A 15,466-nucleotide genomic window follows, 5' to 3' on the forward strand; every position below is an offset into this window, starting at 1 on the left:
ACCAGTAATCGAGGCAGTTGAAGATGGTTATCACACTATTATTATGGCGGGAACAATTATGTTTGTTTTCTTTGTATGTGGAGCACGTGAAAGAATTTTGATTGGTTGAAAATGGATATAAATAGACATAGCTTGGAAGGAATAAAGGTGAGAATTCGTTTTCAAAAAATACTCTTGCATACTTACATCCCATTGACTTTTTGAGTCTGCAAAGAACTTTCTTTTCTATAGGATTCCTTCCATATCTTTTACATTTCTTTTAAACTTCTTGTAATCTTCTCCTTTCCCCAAATTTACTTCTTAGCAAAGTTTGTTTCTGTTTTCTTTTAAGATTTTAGTATTTGTATTTGAATTCAAAGTCCTTTGATATTGTCAAAAGCAGTTTATTGTTTTCTTTAAATTTGAGGTTATTTTCTTTATTTCAGCAATTTCATTTTTTTAAAGTCATTTTCTTTTATATTTCAAATTTTTTCTTTGTCATTCTGATCAAGTGATAGAATCTTTAGTGCACATTTAAAAACTGATACTCATAATAGGAGTAAGTTTCACTCCCAAATCATTAGATATCGAATTAATTTCAAATTTACTAAAAATTGACATAACACCCTTAAATTGAACTAATCCAAAATTTTTGAAAACTACACCAGTAATTAAACTGGTAGAGCTAGACGTTTAATGATTTAAATATTTAATTAATATTTTAAAAGATATAACAAAATAATATATTTATATATAAAATATATTTTTTTGAATATTTTTTATATTTGATTATTTTAAATCGATTAACTGTTCAAAAAAAATAAATTCGATCAATTTTTTTTAATTTTTAATTGGTTTATAAACAATTAATTTTATTCTGAACTGCATTAATTAATAGCGGTTTCTGAAATGCAGGGAAACTGGTCGGTTTGTTCTAGTTCTAAGAATCATGGTTTAATCCCATTGTATTAAGCGCTTATTGTGTTTTCAATTTTTCCATTTAACAAAATAGTCAACCATACCCAAACCTTTCATTGTTAAATCAGTCTTAAAAATAATATAAGTCATTTTCATTTTATTATTACATATTTGCAAACTAATGTTGACATGTTTAGTTAAAGCAAATTGAGTTTAGACCGAGGATTAATAGTTTCTTGTCAACTATGACAGGCTTCTAAATCTCTCTCTCTTAATTATTTTAAAACTAGAAAAGGCTTTGTTCTATGTATTTTATTTATTTTTCTCCATTCTTATCCACTTTGTTCTTTCCTAAAAAATCAAAAGCATTGAAAACTACACATGCTTATAGCAGTTCTCACCAAGTGAGTTGTTTTGTTTACAACTTCGGATGTAAAAAGAATCTACCGAATAACACAACACAAGAAAATGACAAACAGAGCAACTTAGCCAAGAGGGCAATGTAAAATAACTAAGAGTAATTAACACCATGGCACCACAGTAACTTTGATTTCATTTACAAATGAAAACATTAGAATAAATAAAATTATTTTAACGATTTAACTCATTTATACCCTAAAAACACAAATTAAAATTATTATTAGTAAAATATTTTAAATATTTTATTTCAATAAATACATAAAATTTACGTTGAAAACTATAAAACATTTTTCTATAATAACTTTTTTAATTTGTAACTTTAATATTTGTCCTCTAAACCATTTTAAACAATACATTCGCTTTTTTTCTTTTTTCAAATGCACTAAGAAACACATCTTTCGTGAGTCTCGCACCTTATTTGTTATGGCCTGGCCCAAACATCATGCGGGCCGACTCGACCCATAGGCCACCCGACCCAAACGGTCGGGTGCAAGGTGCTCAACCACTGACTCGGACACGCATCCTTGATAGCTCTCTACTACAGCAGTATGAGGAAGCTTCGAGGAAGGTGGGTCTGCTCTTGCGGGACCCACTTCTGACACGATATATAAGGGAAGGATCCTACCCCTTCCCCCAAGGTACGTCACACATATAATTTCTCCCTTTTTCTTGCCTACGCCATGACTGACTAGAGCGTCGGAGTGTCTTTGCAGGTGACACCCCCTCCTCGCGAAGAGCTCGGGACGTCGGCTACTCCATATCCAGCTCGCAACCCGGAACCAGATCGTGCCCCTTCTTATCAATCCGAAGATCCCTCCGAACCGTCTGGGGTGCTACAGTCACCACATCGGGGGCAAAGCGCTAGCAAGAAAGCTCATTAGAGCTGGTTATTACTGGCCATCGATGATGAGAAACTCCTAAGAATTCGTAAGGAAATACGTCAAGTGCCAGGAGAACGCCAATTTCCACAAGGCCCCGGCAACTGAGCTCAGTATATTGACGTCTTCCCGACCCTTCTCGCATTGGGGAGTCGACCTCATGGGACCTTTCCCAGTATAGGTCCATGGCAGGTCAAATATCTCATAGTTGCTGTCGACTACTATACCAAGTGGATAGAGGTCGAGCCACTAGCCAGCATATCCTCATCCCTGAGGTTGTCATCTCTGATAATGGGACGCAGTTCACTGATAAAAAGTTCGTAGAGTTCCTTGCTGGTTTGGGCATAAAGCAAAAATTCTGATCTGTGGAACACTCCCAAACAAATGGCCAAGTCGAGGCTGCAAATAAGGTCATATTGCTAGGCCTCAAAAAGCGGCTTGATAAGAAAAAGGGAGCTTGGGCTGACGAACTCGCCTCCGTCCTCTGGTCCTACCGCACAACCGTACAATCGTCCACACGGGAAACCCATTCCGTCTGACATACGGGGTGGATGCTATGATACCCGTGGAAGTCGACGAGCCGAGTCCACAGTTGCTTCTGGGCGGAGTAGAGGAAGCTGTAGAGAAAAACCTAGTAGATGAGGCTAGAGAAATGGCCCATTTTTCGGAAGCAGCACTGAAGCAAAGAATGGCCCTGCGCTACAATGCCAAAGTACTCAGAAGAGAATTCGAACAAAATGACATGGTCTTGCGATGCAACGACATCGGGGTGCCGACTTATGGGGAAGGTAAGCTGGCGGCTAACTGGGAGGGACTATACAGGGTCAAAGAGGTGATTGGTAAGAGCACCTACAAGTTGGAAAAGCTCGATGTCAAAGAAGTCCCAAGAACATGGAATGCGGGTAACCTGAGAAGGTTTTACTCCTAAGTCCAAACATGCCGAGCAGGCGACCCGGCAAGCTTAGTAAGACAATCTGTGTTAAATACTTACCATTGCCACAGATTTGCCCAACTACCGATTAATATTCTCTTGTTCAAAATTAATATTCTCTTTTCCAAGTTTATTTTTACCCGTTTATACATCCAACGACAACAAATTTCTTATAATATATACTAAACGAGGCAACAACACGGTGCCCTGGGACTGATCACCCCGGGAACCAGTTAAGTCAACGCCATAACAAACGGCCGCAGCGACAATGAAGCCACGACTTGGCTTTGCCAAATTACCAACGCAACGGTAAACAAACGCAAGCAACTAGCCAATACCAACAAAACGGTAATAAAATAGAATGAAAATGCATTACCAAGTTAGTGGGGAAAAACAGTAACCATAAGCCGACCAGGCGGCTACTAAAGCAGTTCAAAGTCACGTGATCCAACATGCCCAACAACAAAGTTCATTGAACTACACAACGAGACCCACAAAAACAAAATTACAAAATCCACTAGTACAGAGATCACTTCTTCGGCATATTGACAATCTTGCCGTCCTTGATGGTTTTAAAGAACCCGATTGCCGACGTGTCGAAATCAGGGGCCACGATCTTCACTTGGGCTTTAAGGGCCTCTTCAGTCATCAAGATGGAGCTCTTCCCGTGTTTCATGGTCTCTTTGTACTTTTTCTTATATTCCTTAGCTTCGGTTTGAGTAGCCTTAGCCAACGAGACGACCCCATTACGTTCCTTCTCCAAGGCAGCCACTCAACCCTGCGCCGCGTTAAGTTGACTCTCAAGGGCCAATTCCCGCTTGGTCAGCTAGAAAACGGCCGCATCAGAAGTCTTCAACTTTTCCTCAGCAGTTTTGGCATTCTCCTCGGCAGCTTTGAGCTTCCCCCCTGCCTTGGACACCTGCCCCCGAAGTGTTTCAACTTGCGCTTTAAATTGATTGTTGGCTTTAACAGAGGACTCGAGCTTTCTCTGCACCGACTGCATCCCCGACAGCTCAAACTTGGCCTTCTTGGCTATGGCGGCACCGCAAAGGAGAGAACAGTACATCCACCTCACCTGTCCAGGAAGATCCGAACCATGGAAATAATCCTTCGTACCGAAAAGCAACTGAGAGTCTATAAAGTTTCCAGCGTCAAAATTCCTCTCCATCACAGTGAGAGCCCCCCCCCCCCTCAGGACTGGAGGATGACTTTTTCCTCTTTGGGTTGTGGATAACCTTCACGTCATCCTCACCGGCTCGTGGATTGGAGGTCGATCCCCAAGTACCGACCACTTCCTCGTGAACAGGAGAGACGTGCGCCTCGTCAGGATTGCGGTCCGGCATCTCGACATCATGGGGAGGAGGCACCGCCTGGTTGTCTTTATTCTCGGATGGGGCCACCTGCTTCCCATCAACTGTCTCCTCATCGCTGTCGCCAGCCAAAAAGGTGTTGTACAAATTCTCAAGGCCTGTCAATTCGGCACACATTCCCACTACAACAAACCAGAAAGACAGGTTAGTCGTGAAATCGGCATGACAAATCTAAGCAACAATAACACAAGAAATACAAGTTAAAGCTACTCACAAACATAATTTCTAGCGACCTCCCGATCACCCATAAGGAGATGGGGGTTCACATGGTTCTTCCCGAAAACAGCCAACAACAAATCGACAATCTTTTTGTCCACAGAGGACATTCCTTTGTATGTTACTTTTATAAAAGTATTGGACCCCGCCCCGAAACTCCAATACGTCGGGATGAGGCGTTGCCCCTCCAGCGATAGCCAAAAGGGATGGCGACCTTTGACTGGGCGCACTTTGAAGTACTTCTCCTTGAACCCATGGTAAGAGTTCTCAAACAAGCCAAAAATCCTCCGACCCTGGGCAGATCGGAAGGACATGAACCCTTTCCTCGCTTTCCCTTCTTTGGAAGGGTTCGTAAGGTTGAAGAGATAAAGAAAAACGTCGATAGACACCGGCAGATCTAAGTATTCACACACCATCTCCAAATAGCGGATGGAAGCCCAATTGTTCGGATGCAGCTGAGACAACGCCACAGAGACTCGGTTAAGAAGCACCATTTGGAAAGAGGAGAAAGGGATTCAAACTCCCAATTGGGTAAACATTGCCTTGTAGAACCAAATCCAGTCGGCAACTCGAGGGGCGTGGAGGTTGAGTTCGTATAACCGTTCGTGGAGGGCAGGAACAAAAACATCGTAGTTGGCCTCCTCGTCGGTCCCACCGACAAGTACTCGGCTTGACGAAACTCTGTAAGCTCCTCCTCACCCATCTGGTTCGGGGAGTCCTTCACGTCAGAGGTCACCCAATCATACTGGTCGTAACCCGCGCTTGAGGAGGAAGCTCGTGAGACGATACGAGGCATACATACAGTGGGGGCACCACTCGGTTAGTTTACGAGATCGGGAGTTCGAAAAAGGCCCCAGAAACTACATTTAGCCTATTCACAATTGAAACCAAGCATGGCCGAAGCAAATCCTAAGTAAAACCTAAATCTAACGCCCTAGAATGGTAACCTCCCTAATGTGCCTATCTAACACTAACGACAGCCAGCATGCAAGTCAAATCAGGAGAGCAGCATGCATGCAGGAGCATAGATAATGAAGATAAAATGAACATGAAATAAAAGGCGAGGGATGAACGCTTACCAGGATTGATTGTGATGACTCGAAAGGGAGTGAGAAGGAGTGAATGCACAAGGATGCAAGAACCGCAACAGGAAATTCAGAGGAGAAGATGAAAGTAGGAAAGAGCTAGGCACTGAGGAGAAAATAGAATGTAAAACTGGGGATGAGGGAGTTAGAAAACCAACTCAAGAAGCGCAAAAGGCAAGGGCAAAAGAGTCTTTACTTGCAGGGTTTGAAACAACCCATTATGAGCGTTAAATGCCCAATGCGAAGAACGAGGCGACGAATGGTTATTCCCAGCAACGAACAGACACGCGCGCAAGAGGCACGTCCTCTCCACGAGCGGCCGACCTAGCGACAACACACAAGAGAGGATATGACACGCAACCAATGGCCCTCACGATCATTACTGACGCGTTGGGGGCACTGTTACGGCCTAGCCCAAACATAATGCAGGCCGACCCGACCCATAGGCCACCCGACCCGAACGGTCGGATGCGAGGCACTCAACCACGGACCCGGACACGCGTCCTTGACAACTCTCTATTACAGCTGTATGGGGAAGCTTCGAGGAAGGTGGGTCTGCTCTTGCGAGACCCACTTCTGACACGATATATAAAGGGAGGGTCCTACCCCTCCCCCAAGGTACGTCACACATATTACTTTTCCCCTTTTTCTCTCCTACCGCACGACTGACTAGAGCGTCGGAGTGTCTTTGCAGGTGACACCCCCTTCTTGCGAAGAGCTCGGGACGTCGGCTACTCCATATCCAGCCCCGCAACCCGGAACCAGGTCGTGCCCCTTCTTATCAATCCGAAGATCCCTCCGAACCGTTCGGTATCCGACCAACCGATCATTATTCAAAGGTGAAAAAGTGTGCATTGACATAATATATGAGATAAAATGAATACAAAATACCGGTATTTATCATAAAATTATTTACAAGGCTAGCCAAATATTATTGCATTACAATAAAACAATTAATTAATTAATTAATTAGAAGATGTAGGACATAACACAACTTGAGGCAACATAACAATCAACATGGTTCATTTAACGACATCACTCCTCAAATCAGAATCCGAAGCAAAGCCAGAATCGAATACTCTTCCTTCTATTCTTATTTTTTGATGACACAAATTTTGAATCCCTCTCAGCGACAAAATTAGCCATGTACTGCACAACTTCCTGGTGAGAAAGAAAAAAACAATGAACAAATTTTAAGTAAAATGCAGCAAGCAAATGAGACTAGAAATCAAAGCTAGAGTTAAAAATCAAAATGTCTCTTTTTTATACCTGAGCACCCAACTTAATCACTTCTCTTGGGGGAACCACAAGAGGAGTCTCATCAGCACGGAAAACTCTCAAATTAGACAAGAGCCTGAAAGATTCGGGCAAAGCTCTTATTTGATCGTTACTTATCTCCAACTCCTCGAGCTTCTCGAGATTTCCAATTGTTTCCGGCAAGGCTCTTAGGTCCGCGAAGTTCTTTCCAACATTTAGTTTCCTCAAATTTACGGCCAAACACAGGTTTTCAGGTATGAATTCAAGTTCATTGAAGCTAACATCAAGTTCCTTCAAGTTCATTAGATTACCTATTGTAGAAGGCAACCTTTTAACTCTGTTATAGTGCAAAGTGAGAATCTCCAAGCTCTCAAGCTTCCCTATTGCCTCAGGAAGGGCCTTTAGCTGATTGAAATCTAAGTTCAAAATAGATAGCATTGAACAGTTTCCAAATGTGTATGGCAGCTCCTCAAGTTCATTTGTCTCGACATTCAGCCTCCTAAGGCTGCTTAAACCCCCGATCGTCTCTGGCAAAACTGTGAACTCATTCAAACTCAAGTCGAGATCAGCGAGATTTTTCAAGTTACCAAACGAAGCTGGGAGGGTCTTCATTTTGTTGCAGCGGAGGTTGAGCTCGACAAGGTTAATCAATTCGCCAAATGATTGGGGAAGGTTTATGAGCTGGTTGGAGGAAAGATTTAGGTTTGTTAAGGCCTTGAGACCCACAATTGTTGTTGGAAGAGCCATGATTCTGTTTTCGGATAGGTCTATTTCAGTGACATGAGATAGTTTCCCAATTGAAAGGGGTAACCATTCCATTTGTTCCTCCAATTTCCCTTTAAGCTCAAGCTTTGTGTCTCCATTTTTAGCACAAGTTTCAATAACAGTAGCGACTTTCATGATACTTAATTTCTCAGAGCTTCCAGTGCCTATTATTACCAAAACAAAGGATGAAAAATGATAGCAAACCGGCCTTCAGAACTCAGAAAGATGGAACACAAATTCCCAAACATGTAATCAACCTATCATATCATTAATTCCTAAAAATCAAAGTCAAACCATAGCCTTCAAGTTCTTAAGCGACCTAATAACAACTTAAAGCACCAATCAAATTCAAGGTTATCACTTGTTTCTCTATTGATACCAAAAATCGTCGATATACTGTTAGATTACAATTTTACAACATTACCCAATCATACACGCAACTAAGTTCGTGACACAAATCAAGCACTTTTATCATCGACATGGGAATATTGAATAACCATATACAGAATTTACCAAAAAAGACGTTAAACGATCATGCTTAGATGTATAACAAAATCAACCCGTGTGTAAAATACATGTTAGAAATATACATTAAAAATAACATAAATTATACATTTATTTATACAGATATATATATGAATTTTTGGTATGCATATAGCATTTTTGTACGCCAAATAGTTCAGTTAAAGAAGTAAAATGGAACTAACCTTGAGAGAACAACTTCTTCGCCGATGAACTCTTCTTCAAAACATTCTTTCGTGCCCCTTCATCCTCCTCTTCCTCTTCCTCTTTCTCTTCCGCTTCCTCTATCTTCTTCATCACCACCAACCTCTCACCAGCAACCTCATCAATCTCAGTGCCAACACCGTCGCCGCCGCCGCCACCGCCGGAGACCAACTCAGACGCTCTCTGAATAAGGTCACCGAAGTTTTGAAACATCTTCTCCATGTCAATAACATGAAGCGCCTCTTTCCTCTGCTGGTGGCTCTGGAAAACCACCACGCTCTTCTTGAGATCCTTCAGAACAGAGAACAGGTCATCAGGGATGCCACGTGGCGGCTGTTGCTCCGAGATTTCGTTGAGCTTCGATTGCTCCTCGCTGTTCACGGTTTCCAAGGCTGACGTGGCAGCTTCAAGTTCCTCTATGGAAGGTCGAGGTGGCAGTGACCGGTAGATTCGGGTGATCTCTTCAACTGTTTCAAGAAACTCACGAGAACGTGGTGGTTGTGAAGGATTTTTATCACTGACACGTTCCATGGTTAAGGGGCAAAGGCAGAAGAAGTTGAACAAGAAGAATAAGAATGCGAGAGTGCCAAATTGCCTATGCTTCACTGTTTTGTGGTGTTTACAATTTTTTTTTTTTTTTTTTTACTCTTTGCTGTTTTTTAAGATTTAGTGACACTCGGCAACAGTTTGCAAACTCAACGAGGAATGGCTTGGGGCGAAAGAAACAAAGGCTAAAATAAATAAATAAATAAGCGAAGAAAACAAATGAATTTTTTTTTTTTTAAATTAGAATTGAGGTTTAAATTTAAAATTTTTGAATGAAAATGTTAAGATTATGCAATTTGAATTATAATTTATTAGCACAAATAAAAAATTTCTTGTCAATTAATGAGTAAATATTTTTATGCAAAAACCAATTCTTTCGGTATCTTTTAAAAATTAGGAAATAATTTTATCATAAATTATTATATGATAAATTTAATTATCTTATAAAACAGGAAGAATATAGAATGGAAAGGAATTAGAGATTAGAGAGAATTAAGAAAATGATTCATTAGGTTAAAGAAAAATAAAAAAAATTATAAGAGTGGAATTTTAAATAAAAAAATTATACAAATTATTAATTTTTATTTTTTGTTTTTCTATTATTTTTATTTATAGTAAATCGTACTGACTAATAAAATGATTTTAATTAGGCTTTGGACTCATCTTTAGAATACTTTTTTATATCGAGTTATTAAGGATAAATTTCTCAAAAATAACTCAAACTATTTGTTATACATTATTATTATTAAGTTTTTTTATAGGATATAGTAATATTTTATCTTTATATAATTAAAAAATATTTTTTTACGAAAGGTTAATAATAGTATGTCTTATTGTAATAAAAAAATATTTTTATTACGTTTTATATCATTATCATGATAGTATAAAATACTAAAATATTCAAATAGTTGTGTGTTTCACATTAAAATCATCTATATGTAACAAAAATTAGCCTCCACTTTTATTCGTTGTATTATTTTTTTAACAAAAACTTTGCCTTTAAAGTTGTGAAAAAACTGAAAATTCTAATTACAATTAATAAGAATAACAATTAATCAAAAAATAAATATTTTTTTATTATTTTTTAGTTTTTCACGACATCTACCAACTCGATAAGTTAAAGACTAATCGTCGTAGTACTGTGTTTCATTTAAGAGTTTGTGTTTGGTCAATAAATTATTACATGCAGAAAGTAACATTTAAATTTCTAACACTTGCTTAAACAAATTAGTTAACTAACCGACAAATAACCTTCAATCAAAGTTTAATTTTTGGTTGTCACAAGTTCGACCCAATAAAAATAACCGAGAGTATTAGTCCCGGGTCATTCTCACTATGAATAATAATCGAGTGCTCAATTATTGGTTATGAGTTTCACGGAGTTGGGTTGATAAAACAAGAAATTAAATGACAAGAAAGTAAAGCAAACAACTCAGGATAACAAATACTAAAGAGACATTCATGGCAAGGATTGAGAATCAAGGCTTTCTATCCTAGTCATTAATCATAACACAATAATTACCAAGAGCTAGAACCTATTACGTTATCTTCACATCGGAAGAAAGTCAAATATGCCTAGTTAATCCTCGTCCATAAGTAATGTTAATGGATATAAGATCAACTAACAACTCTAGATCACCAACATAAGTTGGGTATTAATGACTCAAGATTGCCTAATTTCTCCTTTCAAGCCAAGAATGCTCAAAATCTACTCTAAAGTCCAATCAAACATTTTGTCAAACACTTAGAAGGTATAAAATGAAAGCATGATAAATTGCAAAAATAATAAAATCTACTACTACCAAATATAAGAAAATAATAATGATGACTCAAGCAAGCAAGAAAAGAACATAAAACATCAAATTGCATTAAATGAAATTCAAAGTAACAAGAGTGTTCATGAACTAAAAAGTGGCTCAAATGAGAAATTAACAAGAAGAAATAAGAGAATAAAGATGTAATAACAAGAAATTACAAGGAAAACAAAAAAAACAAGAAATAAAACCTAAATCTAAGAAAGTTTGACCTAATTCTACCTTAATTCTAGAGAAAAGATGGAGCTTCTCTCTCTAAAAAACTACCCTAAAATATGGTCCTAAACTACACTAATTGCTCCCCCCTTGTTTCCTCTTGAATTCTGCATCAAATAGCCTCAAAAATGAGTTGGATTTAGGCTTGGATGGCTCAGAAATCGCCCCCAGTATATTCACTTTAATGAGGTCACGTGACTAGTGTGATGCGTATGTGTGGGTGACGCGTGCGCGTCGTTAGCAAAATTCTCTCTCACGCGTATGCAGTACGCATGGATGATGCGCGTGCGTGCCCTTGAATGCAGCAAATCCTCATTTCTTCATGAATTCTCCACTTTGCATGCTTTCCTCTTCATTTCTTCAATCCAATCTTTGCCTTCTAAACCTGAGATCACTTAACAAACATATCAAGGCATCGAGTGGAATTAACGTGAATTAGATTTAGCTATTTTAAGGCCTAAAAAGCATGTTTTCACTCTTAAACACAAATTTAGGGAGGATTACAAAACATGATATTTCATTGAATAAATGTGAGATAAGTTGATAAAATCCACCAAATTCAATACAAGATAAACCACAAAATTGGGGTTTATCAAACCTCTCCACACTTAAACCAAGCATGTCTTCATGCTAAACTCAAGAAAGAGACAAGGTGTATCAATATTTATTCAATGCAAACTACTCATATGCACTCTATCTAAATGCAATCTATCTAAATGCATGCAACTACTTAGTCAAAATAAATCATTCCCAAGAAAGCATGTATGAACATAAGGGCAAAAGCAATAGCGATCAATCAAACCCACAATTGAATTGAGTTATTGAAATGAATTTACAAACTTGTAAGAAAAGAGATGATAACCTGTGGAGACATAGAATTTGAGTAATCGAACCCTCACCGGATGTGTATCCGATCTTGTCGCTCAAGTGTATAGGGTTGATTCACTCAATTCTCCTTTAATCATGCTTTCTAAGATTTGTTTTTCATCTAACAATCAAAAATTATTTAATGTATGCATACATGTATCATGAGGACTTATTCATAGGTTGTAATGGGGTTAGGGTCAAGGTAAGGATGCATATGATCAAGTGAGCTTGAAATTTGAATCTTTGATTAACCTAAACTCTCACCTAACACATATAACAACCAATAAAATTCAAATGCAAACCTAACTACCCATAATTCTCACTTTTTCACACACTCATGTATTCTCTTTTTTATCACAACACATATGCATTGTTTATTATTGAACTTTCCTTTAGGGCATTTTGTCCCCTTTTTATTGCTTTTTTTTCTTTTTCTATATTTTTTTCTTTTTATTTTTCTTTTGTTTTTCTCTTTTTCTTTTGATGAATTATATACAAAGGTACCAATGCATATGGTTTAAACATTTAATGCATGAGTATGTACCCAATTCCCAAAATCTTCCACAAAATAAAAAAATTTACACTTTTATCTCACCCAATGTTCCCCAAATTTTCCACACTTGAATGGTAAATACACTCACAAGCCTTAGCTAATCAAAGATCTAAATTAAGGACATTTATTATTTTTCACTTTATGGCTAGTAATGTGCTAAAATTAAGAACAAAAGGGGATTAACATAGGCTCAAAGTTGGCTAACAATGGTTGATAAAAGGGTGTAACACCCTACCATACAGAGTCTTATGCTTAAGTCATAATTCAGAGATGGCAAGGTATTACGACCTCTAAAATAAAAATTTAGTACGTATAGTAGTATGAATGATTGATTATAACTAGGAGCCTTTGTAGAAAAAGGGTAAACAAAAAAAATCGCAACTCGAAAGCGCAACACTCCGATCGATAACGTAACGAACAAGGATAAACCAACGCGAGATTATATGTATACAAAGGAGTGTCAAAAACAGGAATATCAAGACTCAAGATCCGGCTGCGAAGATAACCGGTCTGAGCATAACAATATATACATATGATAAAATAAGAAAAACCCCAAAGGAAACCCAAAGGGACACAAATACATAAGACCTAATCTCCAAAATCTCCCATAAGAGGAGTCATTACAGTTTGTATTATTTAATGGAGATAAAAGTATCTAAGCAAAACATATAAACCGAAACATAGTCCCCAAGAACAAGGAATCTTCGCAAATCTAGAAGTCTCCAGCATGCCTCAGCGGGACACCTCACGTCCTGCATCTGAAAACCACAAAATCCGCATGGGTGAGAACCAGAGGTCCCCAGCATGGTAACAGCTTCCACATATATAATACATAATAATAGAGGAAAGCCAAAGGCAAATCCTAGAACTTCCTCCAGATAATATCAAAGCTTATAAACAAGCTAAACCATATAAGGGCATCTGACTAAAGATTCTTCAGTCTAACTAATACTTCCCTTTCCAATTCCTTCAAACCTCCCAACCACCAACAGGAGTATATTATAGCAAACACAGTTATATCAGACAAAGAATATACAAATAGGAGCAGTTAAGACATTTAGACAATTAGCAAGTAATATGCAGTCAAATAGGCAATCTCAAACAATTCACATAGTATGCATATGATGAATGCCTGTCCCTAATGGCCGATGATATCATCTTGTCGGTTATAGAGCCAACCCGACAAGTCCTGGTCGCTAACCATTGGACTGTCCCTCTGTCACGCATCCCCAAACTCGAGTTATACTCGTTATAAACTTGATCATAAACATGATCCATATCCATCACCCTCACTGGTGAATATTTATGGGGGATCGAGCTCATCCGGGTCTTTCATAGTGCCCGGCCACACTTACAACATAGGGTCAACAGAGTCTCGAGCCTCCACCTGGAGCACGTGGTGGCTAGCCACTGCTACTACCCAGGGAAACTCGTATCTCTGATAGTGGAAGTGCAAAATCACAATTATCAATAATTCAGCATAAACATGCATGAATTCTCATCCATGGATCAACATCCATATCAGCCATTCCGGCTCACGGTTAAATCCATAACCAGCCAATATTCATAGCATACACAGCTATTCCGGCTCATGGTTCAATCCAGAACCAGCCAATATTCATAGCATACACAGCTATTCCGGCTCACGGTTAAATCCATAACCAGCCATTTCATTAACAATTACAGCCTTTCGGCCCATGGCATAACAAGCACTTCCACCACCATCCTCCGCATCTCACATAATCATCTTGATCCTCATTGATCATTCATCTTTCCCTTGCTTCACTCGCAAGTTACCTCATTCACTAGCCCCTTTCTAATAGCTAGGCATGTCATAATGATTTAAGACATAAATGGTGAGATCGGAGGCTTAGAAGTATGAGATTTGGCTTTTAAAACTCAAAAATCAACTTTGGGATGAAAACAGGTCCGCGCGTACGCGCACTCCACGCGCACGCGTGGATGGCCTCAAAAACTCATCGACGCGTAAGCGTCATGCACGCTAACGCGTGGATTCCAAACTTGCCCATCGACGCGCACGCGTCAACCACGCGTACGCGCGGGTGTTCTCGTGCCCCAGGCACAACACCGGCACAGTTCTGGCATAACTCTCTGGAAAATGGCTGGACATTGGGTGCAGCACAATCGGCGCGCCCGCGCACATCACGCGCACGCGTGGATGGCACTTCTTGGAAGATCAACGCGTACGCGCCAGGTGCGCCCACGCGCAAGGGGTTATTCTGCTAAAAATTTTCTAAGTTAAAAGCTGCAGAATTTACAGATTTTTACCCCAATCTTCCAACGGACATAACTTCCTCATTTTAAATCGTTTTTCACCCGTTCTTCGAACGGCATGGACATCCCGGATCCAATTTCATTTCTAAATAGATTTGGTACAAAACGGAGATCCGTAGTCCAAGTTATGTCCCGTCAAAGTATGCCCAAAAACCATATTTTTATACAAAACCACAATATGCCATTTTCAAAACAAACCATTTTCATCTCTTTCCAAAATCAATCAAAACATGCCAATTTCATCCCTTTTCTTTGAAATCAATTCAAAATGTATCAAATTCAACATCAAGCCTCCTCAACTCACACATTGACACTTTACCACAATATACAAAATCACTATCTCATCATTTTAGCCCACTTCACCCAAGTGGCTCAAACTCAAACATATTGACATATCATATACTATTCCTCATGCCAATTCTCAACAACATCAATTCCAATAAATCATCATTGTTCATAATCAACATCATACTCACCATCAACATGGTTCAACCCACAATTCAACCATAACCAATCATCAAGCATATATCACAACATGCATATTTCTCATACATCATACCACCAAGGCATCAATAATCATCATCACATATATGACCACATCATATATCTCAATCATTTAACAACATCAAC

The 15,466-nt window shown here is 38.9% G+C and overlaps 1 protein-coding gene across 1 annotated transcript; it reads right to left on the reverse strand.

Moving 5' to 3' along the window:
- Positions 1-6,620: 6,620 nt before the first annotated feature.
- LOC130943563 (plant intracellular Ras-group-related LRR protein 5-like) lies at positions 6,621-9,200 on the reverse strand. Its single transcript, XM_057871874.1, has 3 exons — positions 8,527-9,200; positions 7,067-7,983; positions 6,621-6,958 (listed from the first exon to the last, which is right to left on the reverse strand). Exons 1-3 carry the CDS (start codon positions 9,074-9,076, stop codon positions 6,845-6,847), a joined length of 1,581 nt encoding a protein of 526 aa, XP_057727857.1. The 5' UTR covers positions 9,077-9,200; the 3' UTR covers positions 6,621-6,844.
- Between the last annotated feature and the right edge of the window lie 6,266 nt (positions 9,201-15,466).

Source organism: Arachis stenosperma, chromosome 1 (assembly GCF_014773155.1).
Source record: "Arachis stenosperma cultivar V10309 chromosome 1, arast.V10309.gnm1.PFL2, whole genome shotgun sequence".
NCBI lineage: Eukaryota > Viridiplantae > Streptophyta > Magnoliopsida > Fabales > Fabaceae > Arachis > Arachis stenosperma.

Excerpts from the sequence above, each read along its gene's own strand:
- LOC130943563 (XM_057871874.1), bottom strand. The coding sequence starts at position 9,076 with ATGGAACGTGTCAGTGATAAAAATCCTTCACAACCACCACGTTCTCGT. Across the intron at positions 7,984-8,526 it reads GAAGAAGTTGTTCTCTCAAG|GCACTGGAAGCTCTGAGAAA; the intron begins GTTAGTTCCATT and ends TGGTAATAATAG. Across the intron at positions 6,959-7,066 it reads TGATTAAGTTGGGTGCTCAG|GAAGTTGTGCAGTACATGGC; the intron begins GTATAAAAAAGA and ends CTTTCTCACCAG.